At 45.6% G+C, this 17,635-nt stretch overlaps 1 protein-coding gene across 3 annotated transcripts in view; it reads right to left on the bottom strand.

Moving 5' to 3' along the window:
- LOC130117201 (cell adhesion molecule DSCAML1-like) overlaps positions 1-17,635 on the bottom strand; it is a 69,579-nt gene that overhangs the window by 16,315 nt on the left and 35,629 nt on the right. For all 3 annotated transcript variants that reach the window (XM_056285374.1, XM_056285373.1, XM_056285375.1), the window contains exons 4-17: positions 10,148-10,294; positions 9,658-9,936; positions 7,927-8,202; positions 7,054-7,350; positions 6,131-6,403; positions 3,608-3,892; positions 3,286-3,405; positions 2,937-3,113; positions 2,081-2,280; positions 1,802-1,898; positions 1,421-1,549; positions 1,132-1,299; positions 579-649; positions 225-465 (exon numbers count right to left, since the gene is read on the bottom strand). In XM_056285374.1, the coding sequence (XP_056141349.1) occupies positions 225-465; positions 579-649; positions 1,132-1,299; positions 1,421-1,549; positions 1,802-1,898; positions 2,081-2,280; positions 2,937-3,113; positions 3,286-3,405; positions 3,608-3,892; positions 6,131-6,403; positions 7,054-7,350; positions 7,927-8,202; positions 9,658-9,936; positions 10,148-10,294 (2,760 nt within the window). The remainder of the gene's footprint in view (positions 1-224; positions 466-578; positions 650-1,131; positions 1,300-1,420; positions 1,550-1,801; positions 1,899-2,080; positions 2,281-2,936; positions 3,114-3,285; positions 3,406-3,607; positions 3,893-6,130; positions 6,404-7,053; positions 7,351-7,926; positions 8,203-9,657; positions 9,937-10,147; positions 10,295-17,635) is intronic.

Raw genomic sequence — 17,635 nt, 5'->3', positions numbered from 1 at the left:
AAATACATAATATCCTCAATGGCAAAAAGAGTCAGTAGTAGCATTATAGACCCCTATGCATTTTTTACTTTGGACTGAAACGGGTCGGATTTGAAACCCCTTTAGGTGTGAAATTTACGTCACACTTTAGAGATCTATGCTATTCTCCCATCCTCTGTCACTCGCCTCCCTCTTTTCCTCTCCTCCCCCATCACCCATTCATTCCTCTCTGCCGTGTCGCCTACCATCCTCCAGGGTTGTAGCGTTGATCTCGGTGCTGGAGGGCCCAGTCCCGGCTCTGTTGAAGGCCTGGACCACTACCCCGTATTGGGCAAACTTCTTCAGGTTGTCCAGGGTGTACACCTCGCTGTCACCAGTAGCCTTCATCTCCACAATGCTATACTGGCCATTGCTGCCTGGTCCATTCTCCCTGTAGCCGATCTGATAGCCTCGGATCACGCCGTTCTGTAGCTCCTTTTTGGGAGCCTGAGGGGTTGAGATAAAAGAGAAATGGAGTTTTACCATTTTATTTTAAACATTTTTAAGGATATTGGTGGGGTAATTGGAGAGTAATGATTCAGTAGTATCACGGCTTTTACCCTCCATGTGACCCGTATGCTCTGAGATGTCATTGGCTGGAGGACCACATCAATGGGTGGGCCGTCGGGCTCTGTTTGGAGCAAAGTGGGAATGAGATGCTACCCTGCAAATTATGGTTGCTGTTGTCCATTTGGCACAGTGTGATTGACAAAAGAATGAGAGGGACAAGAGCCTAGCTATGGGTTAAATAGTGCCACTGCCTAGTGGTGACCTCGGGAGAGGAATAGGCTACGGGAGTAAACCCCTACAGAAAATCAACGTCTACAGTGCTGTTGTTTGTCTTGCCCTTTTGTATCTGTCTAAGCCAGTGAGTACTGCTGGCGTCGTGTATGACTGCTGGCGTCGTGTATGGCTGCTGCTTCTCCCTCTCATAGCCCCCCTTCCCATCCACCCCTGTATGTTTGTGCTGTGTTTATTTGTTGTCTTGTTCCACCTCGTGCATTGTAAAGCGATTTTGAGTGTTAGATACGCGCTATATAATAATTGATTTATTATTATCAAGAGAGGAGGCAGGGCTTTTTATTTGGTGAATGACATAAACCCATCACTTACGTGCTTCCTCGGTGCTGATGGTGAGCTCTTTGCTGGGCAGGCTACGACCAATCTTGTTGAAGGAGTACATTCGGATGCTGTAGACACAGGCTGGGTGCAGTTCCACTATGTTAGCCTGGTTGTTGGTGGGGGAGATGTTCCTGGTTGTGTACATGTGGTCCCAAGAATCTATTGAATACAGAGAAACAACAGAGCCTCATCAGCCTGTGAAATCTGCTTTATACATTTGTTTAATATCCTTTCCAATAAAGTGTGAGTGTGGCGCTCACACGTTGAGCTGAAATCCCACCTGACTTGTTCTTGTACTCGATGTCGTAGCTGGTGATGATGCTGTTGCCATCAAACCTTTGGATCCAGCGCAGGTTCATGCTCCGGTCCTTCACCTCTCTCACCTCCAGCTCAGGTGGATCTGGGGGCTCTGTGTGTGTGTGTGTGTGTGTGTGTGTGTGTGTGTGTGTGTGTGTGTGTGTGTGTGTGTGTTTTGGGGATGAAAGAGACAGGTTTAAGGAAGTGAGGACTTTTTATCCATGTGGAATTGTAAGCCAATCCAGCCGTGTGTGTGCATGTGTGTACTCTATATGTTTAGTGTGTGCATGTGTGTGTCCATGTGTGTATCTTTTGTCATTTGTGTGTGTATCTGTGTGCCAGTGTCTGCTTGTGTGTGGCATACCTTGAACAGTGAGCTGAATAAGGCCTCGACCCTCTCCATAGGAGTTGATGGCGTGACAAGAGAAAAAAACAGAGTCTCCCCGTTCTGCTGGGTTTAGCTGGGGACACCAACACATATGACCAAGGGTCAACATCTGGTCCAAAAACTACCAGCACACAATAAAAGTGACATACAACTTTATGAACAAAAAAAACATTTTCCTTGTCCTCTATTATTTTTCGATATCGGGGTCAAGCTGACATATGTGAGATTAAGTGGGATCTGTGCGGTGCATCTGACCTTGAGGGTGGAAATGACTTCATCTCCTTTCTTGTTTATGGTGATAGAGTAGCGGGGGTTCCTCTCAGCATCAATGACGGTGTCTCCTCTTTCCCAGCGGATGATTATGGGCTGCTCGCCTCGTGCTGTGCAGTTCAGCTCCTTGGTCTGGCCCTTCTTCGCCATGGTGGTGTTGGGATGGCTGGTGATCATGGCGGGAACTGGGTGGAACCACAGACACGTGTCAACGTGATGAGAAGCATGATACAGAGCAAGGAAACAAGGGAATGGGGGTGTTGTATTAAAGGCAGAGAACATATCAGAGATGTATAGACATCTCTATTTCTGCCCCCTTGCCCCTCTCTGTTTTCATTTCATGCTTCAAGCCCCATTGGCCCTAACCCCCCCCATCCCCAACACACACACACACGCTCTACTCTCCTCTTCTCCTCCATTCTCCCATAGCCTTCCGTCTCCCCCTCCTCCTCACCGCAGACATACGATTATTGATCAGTGAAGTTCCTGTGGTTTTGTTTTCATCACTAATTCATAAGACCCTTTCGACACCAAACGTTCAGGGGTGGACGAGACAGGCTGCTGGAACAAATCAGTCGAGAGCAGAGATTCCCCCTTGTGAGGGAGATGCAGGAGGAGGACAACGGAGGTGGGGGGTGGGGTAGGTTGGGTGCAGAGGGGGTGTCTTAAGGTTCAGCCCTGGCCAGCCTCGCCCGGGGCTAAGGAGCAATTTAGAGAAGCCGGTTCCCCGCCGAAAGCTGAGCTCTTTGGTACAGTACAGACAATCCCTGAGATGTAGACACTGGCTGAAACTCAGAAAAGCGAGTGTGTTAAAGTGAGAAATCGGTTGATTGACACTCACTCTTGACGGTGAGGATCATGCTCTTACTGATGTCTGATCCTACTCCGTTGGAGGCCTGACAGAGGTAGTACCCCCGGTCGTCCTCCAGAACATGTCGGATCAGCAAGGAGCCGTTTGACATGATCTGGATACGGCCCGTTAGAGGGACTGGGTGGTACTGCTGTGGGTTGCCCACACCTGCAAGGCAGAACAATTGATGGCTTAGGAGGAGTTCAATATAGATATTTTAGTATGGCATCAAACCAGCGTCACAACTCCTAACAAAAAATGGCATGTTGCCTTCTTCATAATGCCTTGTACAAGGTCATCTTGCTACTAAAATGTTGTATGGATGGTTTGTTGACTTTACCCTTGGCATGTTTCCACATGACTTTTGGAGGCGGGTATCCCTCCACGGAGCAGTTGAGGACCCCTGCCTTGCCATAGATGCCATCTTGGTTGTTGGGCTGCACCACAAAACGTGGCGGGACTGAGAGTGAACAAGTTGTCATCAGGACAGAACACACATTTATCGAGTTCAAGGAATGAAATTAGAGATCTCTTACTAAAACAACATGCGAAAATACGTTTTAATCTCTGTCTTAGCTCCCACTGCACCTTCGGTTATCATGCCTGCCTCTGTGACCTAATTCCTCACTACTGTGTCGTTCACCTGTCCCTCGTTCCCTCACCAGTGACAATCAACTGTCTTTCCCAGCTGACCATTGCAGCGGCGTTGCTGGCGATGCAGGTGTAATTTCCGTTGTGCTTCAGGGTCACCTTGGAGATTTGCAGGGAGCTCATAAACTCTTTGGTCTCTATAGCGACGCCAGTGGAGGAGCCTGGCACGATGAGCTGTCCATCTTTGTGCCAGGTGATGCGTATGGGCATGTCCCCTGAAGACACCACGCAGGCGATGTACATGAGCTTCCCCACTGAGGTAGAAGGGATGTCGAAGGGCTGGATCAGCGGTGGCACTGGGTGGAAAAGGAGAAGTCAAAGGTCAGAGGAATGAAAGGGATATCAGAGACAAGTTTGGAAGAATGACGGTGTGACCATCTGGAGAAATGCTGAGTGAGTGAGTGAGTGAGTGAGTGAGTGAGTGAGTGAGTGAGAGAGAGAGAGAGAGAGAGAGAGAGAGAGAGAGAGAGAGAGAGAGAGAGAGAGAGAGAGAGGAGAGAGAGAGAGAGAGAGAGAGAGAGAGAGAGAGAGAGAGAGAGAGGTCATTGGGCGGTGGGTTTGTCAACTCTGGCCCCTCCCACTACCCATCTCCAGTTGCACATAATAGCTGCTCTGGTTAGACTCCAATTGGCAGGAGGAAGTCATTCTGTTGCCATAGTAATGGAGGTTGAGGTAGGGGGATACTACAGCTGAGACATCTGGGGGATTTAATCTAGGCCTCATTATTATTCATCTAATTAAATCAGAGACACACTTGCACGCAGGCACACATACACATACATAAACACCCTTGAACACCTCTGAGCTGCCCCAAAACCTTCCTTCCCCCCACACAATGAAAAATCAAGACACAGAAACACAACTATGATATAACATACGTTTATGCGCGCTTGCTATCCTGAAACAACATCTGCCTCTGTCATAAACATGTTGTATTACATATACATATAATATTTCTACTACCACTTTTAAAGGAAACAATCATGATTTTCAGCTTTATCTATATCTGTTTACAACTGTATATATTGTATGGATATCATTTCATTAGCAGCCATAATACTGAGCAGTCTTGTGCGTGTCTGAAATGCTGCTCAGATTGTGCATAAAAATATCCATCAGTGACGTCAATCATGGATCAATCCGTAAATGTAAAAACTACACTTACCTATACCTTGCCTATACCTTTGGTGGGCTACATCAAAATAGGCTACATTGTGTGAAGAAACGTGAATAGCGGGCATTCGGGTAGCATAGCAGTCGATTCTGTTGCCTACCAACACGGGGATCGCCAGTTCAAATCCCCGTGTTACCTACGGTTTGGTTGGGCATCCATCCCTACAGACACAATTGGCCGTATCTGCGGGTGGGAAGCCGGATGTGGGTATGTGTCCTGGTCGCTGCACTAGCGCCTCCTCTGGTCAGTTGAGGCACCTGTTCAGGGGAGAGGAGAAACTGGGAAGGAATAGTGTGATCCTCCCATACGCTACGTCCCCTTGGCGAAACTCCTCATTGTCAGGTGAAAAGAAGCGGCTGGTGACTCCACATGTATCGGAGGAAGCATGTGGTAGTCTGCAGCCCTCCCCGGATCGGCAGAGGGGGTGGAGCGATGACCGGGATGGCTCGGAAGAGTGGGGTAATTGGCCGGATACAATTGGGGAGAAAAAGGGGGGAAAGTCCAAAAAAAAAAAAGTGAATAGCAACCTATACAGGTGGTAGCAAATGCCACATAAATATGGCGATTCACGGATTGTCTGCCAGTGATGTCACGAGCAAGTACTTTTCTGCACAATTTCAGAGGCACACAGAAGACCACCCAGTATCATAGCTGCACATTACCAATCTGCCCATTTTCTATACCCACCCATCCTGGTCAGTGTCACTGGTGCCTATCCCAGCATATATTGGATGCAAGAGAGGATCAACCTCTGGAAAGGGCACCAGCCCATCCCAGGGTGAACACAGACACACCCACACCTAAAGACAAATTCAGTGTCTTCACACCACCTAACACGCATGACTTTGTACTGTTGGTGGAAACACACACAAACATGGAGGGTACATTCAAATTACAAACGGAAAAGACCAGGGCGCGTATTTGAATCCATGACCTTTTTTTTAAATATTTTTCTTTCATTGCCCTATTTTAATTGCTTTTATCATATTCCTTGTGATTTTATCCTGACTGTGTTTTACCTTGTTTTGTGGAGCAGATCTGACATTATGGCCTATATTTTTACTGTATTTTGATTTTTTATCTTGATTGTGTGCATTATTTTATCCTGTTGTGTAAGACACATTGTAACGTTATTTAGAAAGGTGCGATATAAATAAAGTTTATGATTATTATTACGACCTTATTGCGGTGAGGCAACAGCTTTAACCACTGAGACACTGTACAGCTGGAGTGTTATCCCTGCAACATATATCTATAGAGAGACTTTTGAACATCATGATTGTTTACCTTTCAATGCCTCTAAATGATTTGCTAGGCTTACATCTACCAACCCACACTGCTCCTTTCTCCGCTCACTTACCTTTGACGGTGACATGAACAGTCTGATTGATTGACAGCTGGGGTTGGATCAGAACGCTGCACAGGTAGGTGCCCTCGTCCGCACCCTTCTGCACATCTGTCAGCCTCAGGGTGCCATTCTCGAACACCACCTGACGATGGTTGTCAGGCAGCTGCATGCCATCTTTCAGCCACTTAATGGAATAATACGGGTAGCCAATCACACGGCATGTTATGTAGGTGTTCCTTCCTGCCACTGCTGTGATGTCACGCATGGGTCTAATTCTGGGTGGACCTGGAGACACAGGTAAAGGAGGGAGGGGGATGGAGGGAGTACAGAGACGGAGGTTGGGACAGAGGGATAGATGAAGAAAGGGAGAACATGGTGCGAAGGAGCGAGGGAGAGGCAACAGAGAGACGGGCCGGGGTGATAAAGGTTGGGGGGGTAGAGTGATTGGGGCAAATTGAGAGGTAGAGAGGGAGGTTAGTTGTGCTCCCTTAACTAAAATTAGATAGAGTAGATTTGTTACTGTTAAGTCTACCAAGTTATTCTGTGTATCTAAGTGTTTGTGTGCCTATGTGATGTAACTAATGCCACCTTCCTCTATGCTACACTGTTTGCATACTGTTTGTTATGCCCAGGACAAAGGCAATATATAGACAGAGATAGAGATGTGGAGGAAAAGTGAGTGAGAGAGAAATGGACAGCCACATATCCAGTCTGAGCTGATAGACAGCGATTGGACACGCGGTCTATCTTCTAGATAGATACAGATAGATAGACAATAGATAGTTCGAGCCTTGTGGTGAGTGTATGTGCATGTGTTTGCGGTCGAAATGCAAAACAAAGTACATTTGCCCTACCTCTCACTAGATAGCCTTGTGTATCTGTTTTTGTAGAGATGTGGGTGTGGAGTGCATGTATATTGAAAAGCAGACAGGCACCTCTTACGTTTATGCGCGCTTGGTACTCGGCGCTACCGGCCGAGTTGCGTGCAGCGCAACGATACACTCCCCCGTCGCGAATGAGCGGGCTGCTGACGTTGACATGCGACACCGTCAAGCCATCCGATAGGGTGTACTGGCTGGTCTTGTAGGCAGAGTCTCGCACCACAGGTTCGTCGTCCAGTGTCCAGGTGATGGAGGGGGGCGGGGCTCCTTTGGCAGCACACATGAGGGAGAAAGGCTCGCCGGGATTCACCACTCGCTCACTAAAGGACGATACAATACGAGGAGTACCATCTGAAAGAGAGCGAGAGAGATACAAAGAAAGAAAGAGAGAGAGAGAGGGGAAAAATACAAATGAGAAGGTCCCATAAAATCCTGCGATCTTCACCCAGGATATCACGTTTGCCTAACATTGAAATCATTATTAATTTTTAACTAACAACGTTTTAATTAATTCCTCCATTTCAAGAGTACAACAGTATTTAGGTGTGGTAAACAATTTAATGAATTTGTTCGATGTCAAAAAGCTTAGCAGTGCCTTACTTATAGCATTAATACTGGACTGTTAATTAGCAAACGGAAATCACATTTCTATGCAGACGATGTTGTCATCTATACTTTTAACTCCTCGATCCATCAGGCTGTTAAATGAACTACTTCTGCATGCAATTTGAACTGTCTACCATATGTATGGGACATTTAAGGTCTTTTCTTTCAAGTCAAAGGTAAAAACAACTTGCTGTTTATCTCCCAGTCAAGCATTTGATATCTATAGTAGTGCACACACACACACACACACCACACACACATACATACACACACACCCCTTTCCCCCTACCCCATCCATTTCTGCATGCTCTGTCCACATACCCTCTAGCAGAATAATGGAAAAGTCCTGAGCAGTGTGGCCCTTGCGGGAGGCAAAGCATTGATAGGCCCCAGAGTGAAACTTCTGTGCTGCAGTGATCTGAAGGGTGTCATTGTGCGATCCCTGAATGGAGATGTGCTGGTCAGAGATGATGGGCTCTGTGTTTCTGTACCAGGTGACAGTGTACTCTGGAGATCCCTCCACGGTGCAGGTGAAGAACAGGGTGCTGCTGATTCCCGTCTTCAGGCTCTTGGGGGACAAGGTCACTCGCAGGGGGTCTGAGAGAGGGACATGTGTTATATGAATATTTGTGAGGGCAGACAATGCGAAACCACCCAAATTTGCCAAAACATACGTAGAGCGTTCACAAGTACACGCACATGTACCACCAGGTCTCAAACGCAAAGACATATAACCCAAAACACGCCTGGAGGAAAAAAGACACCACAATCAGCACAAGTGACTCAGTCCGTTTGAAGCAACCATTGAAAAAAGCAGCTGGAGATATCTCTTCACATATCTGTCCACGTGTGTGTGTGTGTGTGTGTGTGTGTGTTTTGTGTGTGTGTGTGTGTGTGGAGAGAGAGGGAGGGAGAGAGAGAGAGAGAGAGAGAGAGAGAGAGTATGTATATGTGTGTCTAAATGTCAGTGAGCAATAAGGCAGCTGGTGGTGTGTGCTGGGGGGCATTATTGTACCCCCCCCACCCCCACCCTGTCACAGTCACAGTGTGTGCTGCTATGATGTGCCCACTGGCGAGGCCTGCTGCTACCAAGCTCTCACACACGATCTCTCACTTTCCCCATTTCTCTCTCTCATTTTTTGCCTTCTCAATACAATTTGTATTTGCGTTTCTCTCTCCTGGTTTCTTGTTGTGTCAGAAATGATGTAATTTCTAATTTGTGTTTCTGCAGTCATCCCTCTTAACCCCTCCTGTCCCATTTTCCTCTTCCTCTCTGACGGTGAACGGTGCTGGCAGCAGTGTTAAGGGTTGAGTCTCAGCGAGTTACTGCCTGGCTGTCCTTTTTGAGGCCTGACATGACAGGGCGTCATACAACACACACACACATTTGTTAAATAAGTATGTTATGTGAGACCCAAACATTGGTTTGTACGCCTCGAACCAAAAACACACACACAGAAAGCATATCTGTCTGTCTGCCAATCTGATTCAGTAAAGAGAGAGAGAACATGGATGTATGTCAGTCTTTTTTTCTTCTTCTTTCCCCCCACCCTTTTTCTCCCCAATTGTCAATTGTACCCATCCAATTACCCCACTCTTCCAAGCCATCCCGATCTCTGCTCCACCCCCTCTGCTGATCTAGGGAGGGCAGCAGACTACCGATATATGTGGAGTCGCCAGCCACTTCTTTTTACCTGACAGTGAGGAGTTTCATCAGGGGGATGTAGTGTGTGGGAGGATCACGTTATCTCCCCCCCCGAACAGGCGCCCTGACCGACCAGAGGAGGCGCTAGTGCAGCGATCAGGACGCATACCCACATCCGGCTTCCCACCTGCAGACACGGTCAATTGTGTCTGTAGGGATGCGCGACCAAGCCGGATGTAACACGGGGATTTGAACCAGCAATCCCCGTGTTGGTAGGCAACAGAATAGACCACTACACTACCCGGACGCCCCACTGTCAGTCTTTTTTGAGTAAGTTGGGTGTGTGTGTGTGTGTGTGTGTGTGTGTGTGTGTGTGTGTGTGTGTGTGTGTGTGCATAGACAAACACCTATAACGTGAAGTTGTCCGGACACCTCCTTGGAGCCAAAGCTGTTGGTGACCTCACAGGCATAGCTGCCGCTGTCCTCCTGCCTCAGGTCACTGATGGTAAGACCCGTCAGACGCCGTGTCCAGCGGGCGTCTGAAGGCAGCGGGCGGCCGTCCTTCAGCCAGCGCACTGTGGGGCTGGGGTACCCTCCCGCTATGCAGGGCAGCTCAACGTTCTGGCCTGCATACACCTCCCCAGCCTGGAAACTGTCCAGGATGGATGGAGAGGACTCGGTGGGATCTGTGGGATATCCAGAAATGTCCAGTGGAATAGACAGTTTCAGTTTCACATCATTTTGTCTTGGTAGATAGTAGACTTAATAGCGACAGGGTATATATATATATATATTTATATATATATATATATATATATATTGGTGATGATAAACGTGGTCACTGGCCAAGCATGAGTGAATAAGACGGAGAAGAATAGGGCATGCAAAACCACTTACCCATCACGGAGAGCCTGGCTCCATTGCTCTGCCGCGTCTCTCCGCTGTACTTGTGTTTGGTGATGCAGCGGTAGGTGGAGAGGGCGTCCTCCTTCTGGACATCCGAGATGTAAAGAGCCCCGAAGGAGGTCAGGGAGAACCTGTTGCCTGAGGGAGACACATTCGGTACAGCTTAATATCAACAAACCAAAAGGACAACAATTTGACTCAGAGAGAGACTGTAGGAATAGCAGTAGTAGTCTTTATTGATTCCACAGTATAGGGGAAACGCCAGTGTCGGTGAAATGCCACAGGTGTGATGATACTCACGACAAGACAACTTCAGGATAAAACAGTACACTTCGACAGAACAGAATATACTCTACATTGTGGGGTCCAATTGGTTTTTTGGAGAAAAACCAGGGACACCCTCCCACCCAAAAAAAAAAAAGGGCAACCTGCAAATCCTAATACAGTTTCTTTCTTTGTTTAAAGGTCAGATGAATGGGAATTCTACCTGCAGTTTGTTATCTGTCATTTTTGCTTTGTATTTTGATGCAGCCATTGCTAATCTCGATCGCAGTGACCTTGTGAGACTGTAATGTGAGTGAGAGGGTGCAAAGAGTGAGACAGGAACTTGAGTCACGCTTAGAGAGGCTTTCATGAGACTTTAAAAATCCCTTTGTGGGAGAATAAATATACTGAACTGTTAATTTTCTTTTATGAGTTTAAAAAAAAAGTCCAGGGGGACATTTCCGGGGACAGTGCCTGCTGCAGACAATGCACCCAATCCTGATGTTGTCCCCAGAAAACGGGGACGTCTGGTCACCTGGCTCTGAACAGATAGAACAACACACAGGATTAGAGTTGGTGCTGAAGGGAAGCCACACAAAGATGACAGGTCGGGTACCACTCCATTGTGATCATTGCCAAACCCAATTGCACTAGAAATGAATGACCACTTAAACATTTGGCACTACACAACCAAGGATGTTCTTTCCTGTTACCTGGCACTCTTTCAAGACCTGAAGGACACATAATGGTAGGTCACACCACGCATAGAAATCCAGATTCATCGTCCCTACACTAAAATGTAAAACACTGCGGTGGCACCTCATCAATCACAAACTAAATTTCCTCTCCATATGGAACAACCGTCTTCAAGACATAGTTGTTACTGCTTATAACGGCAATACACAGATTGAGGGCCGATGCCAAGGTTCCATTAAGCAAATGTGTGATGGGAGTTAACAGGCTTTGGCCTATTTTTCGGCCGAGCCAACATGATGGGGCTGCCTCCACTGACTGGAGGACCGGAGGGAAAGAGTGAGTTTTGGAAAGAGCAACAGCCACTTTTGAAAGGTATACTCAAAACTAGATGTACAATTCAGTTTTTCAAGAAAGACATAAACACACACACACACACACACACACACACACACACACACACACACACACACACACACACACACACACTACTGTACATACTGACTTAAATACACACATATTTCATATGCACAGGTGCACATGCTATCCTGCTTTCAGTCTCTTTCAGTCAATCTCACTATCTCTCTCATTTTCCCCTTCCTTTCTTTTTTATTTCCCCCCCTTTTTCTCCCCAATTGTACTTGGCCAATTACCCTATTTTCCGAGCCTCCCCGGTCGCTGCTCCACCCCGCTCTGCCGAGCCGAGGAGGGCTGCAGACTACCACATGCCTCCTCCGATACATGTGGAGTTGCCAGCCGCTTCTTTTCACCTGACAGTGAGGACTTTCGCAAAGGGGGACGTAGCACATGGGAGAATCATGCTATTCCCTCCAGTCCCCCCTCCACCCTGAACAGGTACCCCGACCAACCAGAGGAGGCGCTACTGCAGCGACCAGGACACATACCCACATCCGGCTTTCCACCCGCAGACACGGCCAATTGTGTCTGTAAGGATGCCCGACCAAGCCAGAGGTTACTCAGGGATTCGAACCGGTGAGCCCCACGTTGGTAGGCAATGGAATAGACCGCTACTCTACCTGGACACCCCTTCTCCTTCCTTTCTGTTGTCTCTGTTTTCTCTGTCTCTTGGATAGCCTGATAAGGCTTCCAGTCACAGTCCAACATATGAGCACTGCATGCACTCATGCAACCCTGTATGTTTCTCAGTACAAATATTTCAGAAGCGCTACTAAGTCAGATTTAGAGGGTTGAAATGTTTATGTGTGGATTATGTAGGTAGCAGTTATGTACAATGCGGTCCAGTTTCCCGGACACAGGTTAAGCCTAGTCCTGGACTAAATTGATGTTTGTACAGAGAATCGCCACTCAAAATTCTAATTCAATCTGTGTCCGGCAAACCGGCCCCACAGGCATCTGCAAAAAAACACCTGTGACCTGTGCTGAAACACAGGCTGCATTCACAGCAAGCCTTTGCTTGCACCCTAGAATGAAGCCTTACAGGATAATGAGCACTTTAAGACTGCTATTCCCACAACACTGACTACTCGCCTGTCACAACACTCTGACTCTGGGAGAGGGAGAGTGAGAGTGAGAGTGAGCGAGAGAGAGAGAGAGAGAGAGGGAGAGAGAGAGAAAGACAGTTTGACGGATATGTCAAAACCATACTTTGGCTCTTCAGCAGGGGACTGAATTCACCCCATCCGCAGGGATGCCGCTTAAACAACACTGATTTGATCACGTGATCTCCTTCACTATCCATCCTCCTCAGCCGAGTGGTTTGTTCATAGATTCTGTTTATCTTTGAGCCAGCTCCCTTCGTATATGTCTGAAGCCAGTTATTTCCTATCTCACTCCGTTTTTCTCTCTTCCTCTCCCTGCCTGTTTTGCTCTCAGTCTCTAAGCAGAGTGGCAGACAGAGTAAAATATTAATTACTAAATCACTGTGCTCCCTCAGCTTTTATTCATGCTGACTTGACTAGATAGGGAGAAACGGAGCCAATGGGCTTCACACATATACACTCACACTCAGCAACTCACTGACACTCACAGCCGTATGCATGTACGCGCACGCACACACACACACACACACACATACATACATACATACACACACACACACACACACACACACACACACACACACACACACACACACACACACACACGCACATGCCGTCTTCAGTCTGAGATGGAGTTTAACAATACTAAATGTTGGGCTTGTAATCACAAGGGAACAGTTTCACTTTCATATGGTATTCAGCAGAACCATTACACAAAAAACTTTTTAGTCTTTCTTGTTGGAACACATTCATCTAATATTTAGACAATGTGTTAGAGATTTATCAATGAAATTTTCAGCAGGGTGGAGCCCAAAGTCAGTCTGTTTCATCACTATACAGTACGAGTCATTTTCATTTATTGTACTTGATTTTTGTAAATTAATCACAGCAGAATCAACATATAGTTATGCAACAGTTATAAAAGTAACTAATTTGTAGTTATATGTACCTTTCGGTTCAATGCAGAACCACTGATGAACCAAGGAGCCACTGAAGAATCATTAATTTCAATATATAACAATGTGGTGCTACATAAACAATTATAGATTATTATATAGCTATGACCAATCATTAAGAGGCTCAGGCATTTTTTAATGCAGTAATGGTTTTTCTATAAAGAGCCACTTTGCTCATAAAAAGGTTTTTAGAAAGAACCTACCAAGAGAATCACAGACAAGGCTGTTGTATAAGCATATTCAGTTGAGGAGCTTCCAACTACTTGCCTACTTGACCCTTTACCAGCAAAATATTTTAAAGACCTCTGGCCTTTTCTAGGACCTACAATGCTGGACATTGTTAATTTAGATTTAGACAGCTTTTATTTGTCATTGCCTCATATGCATGTCTCATACATACAGGGGAACGAGATTATGAGTAATTTATCAATTACTACTGGTATTGTCCCCAGCAATTGCAAGACAGCTGTGGTCAAACCTTTAGTTAAGAAACCACACCTCAATCCAGGGTCTCTTAATAACTATCGACCAGTCTCTAATCTTCCACTCATTTCTAAAATACTAGAGAGAATTGTGTATCAACAACTATTAACCCATTAGACAGAACTATTACCATTAGACAGAATAAATTGTAATTTTGGTGTCTGTGCCTAGCTCTCCCTTGGCTTAAGTCCGACTTATTTGGAATAACACTATGTTTGATATAATATTACATTAAGATTCTCTGATGTTAAATATGACATAAGATTCTCTGATGTTAAATATGACATACCTCAGGGATCGGTTTTTGGCCCCCCACTTCTCTCTCATTATATTTCAACTCTTGGCTATATGCAGCCATGGAATAAATTTCCATTGGTATGCGAATGACACTTGGCTGTATGTGCCTATAAGGGCTGATGATCATACTCAAATTACTAATTTAGGTACCGCTCTGATGGCCGAGCGGAATAACCCGCCGTTCTTGCAACCCACTCGTCATGTGGCTGGGAAGTTCATATCCAAGACTCGCCGTAACCGGTCACGGCCAGAGCGTCCACGGGGTAAGGCATTCATTAGGCCACCCTTACCCGAGGGATAGTGGGTGTAGATCGGTGTAGTGTTCGGGGACTCGTCATTCTGCAGTGACCCCTCTGGCCCACCCGGGCGCCTGCAGCCAAGCAACCAAAAGCATTCTCCCTACGTCTCCTTCGCGGCCTGAGGGTAATGCAATCCATGCGAGGCTTCAGTGTGTAAAATGGCGAGAGCAGCCGACACGAGTTTGAAGGAAGCTGGTGTTACTACTATCTCTTTCCTGTGGAAACGTGAGCCAGGGGAGTTATTCAACAAGAGTTCCGGCCATATGCCATTGGGTTAATAAGGGGAAAAACTAGAAATAAATTTAGAATTATTTTTTTTACTAATTTAGAGGACTGCTTTGACTGCTGTGAAAAATTGGATGTCACTACATTTCCTGCTTTTAAATTCAGATAAAACTGAGATGCTGGTTGTTGGCCCTGATGGACACACACACTGATTTGATCAAGTAACAATAACAATCAGCAACCCTGTGATTTCACAAAGAGTGGCAGCCAAATATCTTGGTGTAACTTTCGATCCCAGACTATACCCATCCATCCATCCATTATCTTAACCATTTATCCTGTTCTCAGGGTCGAAGGGATGCTGGAGCCTATTCCAGCAGTCATTGGGTGGTAGGTGGGGAGACACCCTGGACAGGCCGCCAGGCCATCACAGGGCCAACGCCCACACACACACACACACACACACACATATCTAGGAACAATTTAGTATGGCCAATTCACCTGACCTACATGTCTTTGGACTGTGGGAGGAAACCGGAGCCCCCCGGAGGAAACCCATGCACACACAGGGAGAACACGCAAACTCCACACAGAGGACGACCTGGGATGACCCACCAAGATTGGACTACCCCAGGGCTTGAACCCAGGACCTTCTTTCCGTGAGGCGACCGTGCTAACCACTGCACCACCGTGCCGCCCCCAGGCTATACCATGCACTATAAATAAAGAGGCAAAATAATCATCAGTGTCAATACTAATCTATTTCTTCACAAAAAGTTGAACCAGTTCATCTGGACACAACATTTATTTAGAGATTTTTTTTTTCACTTACGTAACAACTAAAATTTGGTCTTTTCTGTCTATGGCTGCCGCAGGAACTCTAATACATGCATTTGTTTCATCCAGACTTGATTACTGTAATGTTCTGTTTTCAGGTCTGCCACATGCTAGTACTAAAAGTCTTCAGATGGTTCAAAATGCTGCAGCTAGAATTCAAACTAAAACATGAAAATTTGACCATATTACACCAATTTTTGCCTCCCTTTATTGGCTTCCTATCCATGTTAGATGAGAATACAAGATACTTCTGCTGACTTATAAAATCCTTAATGGGCTTGCCCCATCGCACCTGTTTGATCTCCTTGAACCATACATTCCATCTCGAGGTCTCCACTCTCAAAATACAGGACTCCTGTGTGCACCAAAAGTTAAAAATAAGTCAGCAGGGCCTTTTTCATTGGGCCTCGTTCTTGTGGAATAACCTGCCTGTTGATGTCAGAAAACAGGAAGGTCTGTTGTGTCCTTCAAATCCAAACTGAAAACTCGTCTTTGTGCCTTAACCTACAATAAGTTGCCTTTAAATCGAGTACTTTATGACCTGTACTGCATGGTGGGTCAGTTTCTGTCTCAATGAATTTACCAAGCACTGCTCTGCTGATGAGATTAGAGCATAGATTATTGACTATTGCAAACTGTTCTTTCTTTTCAATACTGTCTTTATCATTCTCTCTCTCCTGTGTGATTAATGTATTTTCTTGTCTCTTCTCCTGTGTTTGTGAATGGTGTGATGTGAGTCTTCCCTGTATGCATGTGTACTCTGTCCTCCTGCCAGGTCTCCATGGTGATGGTGGTCACCACCTGGACGATGCTTGTTGTCCTCATCATCATTCTTTTTGTATCTTATAAATCCATTATAATTTTGTTATCCTCTTTCAATGTTGTATTCTGTAAATTGTGTTCTATTCTGTACACACAACATCCATTGCACATCTGTCTGTCTTGAGAGAGAGATCCCTCTTCTGTTGCTCTCCTTCATGTTTCTTCCTATTTTTTCTCCCGTTAAAGGTTTTTTTTAGGGAGTTATCCTTATCTGAAGCGAGGGTCTAAGGACAGGATGTTGTATTGCTGTAAATCCCCTTCAGACAAATTTGTAATTTGTGATATTGGGCTATAACAAATTAAATTGACTTGATACCATAGCCAGGAAAATGGTGCGAAATGCATTTGTTTATACTAGCTGCAGTGATGTCTGGAAGGGGAGCTATTCATAATTTTCTGATCTGCTGAATGTAAAACTGAGAATGTATTTGGTCAATACTAGAAACGACAGAGACCTAGTTAAATATGGACACACGATGTCACAGATGCTAAGCACTTCTGTTTTTGAGTCAAGACAAGTAAGGACTTGGCGACTTTATGTTCAGTAGACTTAAGTCAATTGTCCACCAGAGACCTACAAAAAAGTGCTACATGTATTATTTTATTATTTTCTATGGAAAGGCCAAGCTTGTTCTACATTCGGTTGCTCACGGTCATATGCTCATGTCTGACCTTTTTCTTGTAGAGCCTAGCATCATAAGTGCATCTCCTCTTTCCAAAGTTGCAACGAGTTTAACTTTTGCTGAAGCGCAAAGCTCATTAATGTCACATGTATTTACACCAACCAATAGGAAACAAGAGCTACATCTACTTTGTCAAAGCAGAGAGGAGAAACAACAAGAACAAACAAAAACAAATGACAAACAAAAATGAATCAATGAATAGTGTCTATAACAGAAAACCCCCGTTTATTCAACATTTTAACGCAATTATTATAATGGTAAATATAAAAGGGAAGCAGGAGGAATACTACTTGTGTGGTGAAACTTCTCTAATTTTGCAGCAACAGCTATCGTAAATCTATTGCCAGTAGTCAGCATCTAGTTTTCACACAGCGCTATACAACTGCTCATCTGTAGCTCT

This window comes from Lampris incognitus, chromosome 8 (assembly GCF_029633865.1).
Source record: "Lampris incognitus isolate fLamInc1 chromosome 8, fLamInc1.hap2, whole genome shotgun sequence".
NCBI classification, from domain to species: Eukaryota; Metazoa; Chordata; class Actinopteri; order Lampriformes; family Lampridae; genus Lampris; species Lampris incognitus.
Note: the sequence above shows the minus strand (reverse complement) of the source record. Positions and strands in the feature narration are given on the sequence as shown.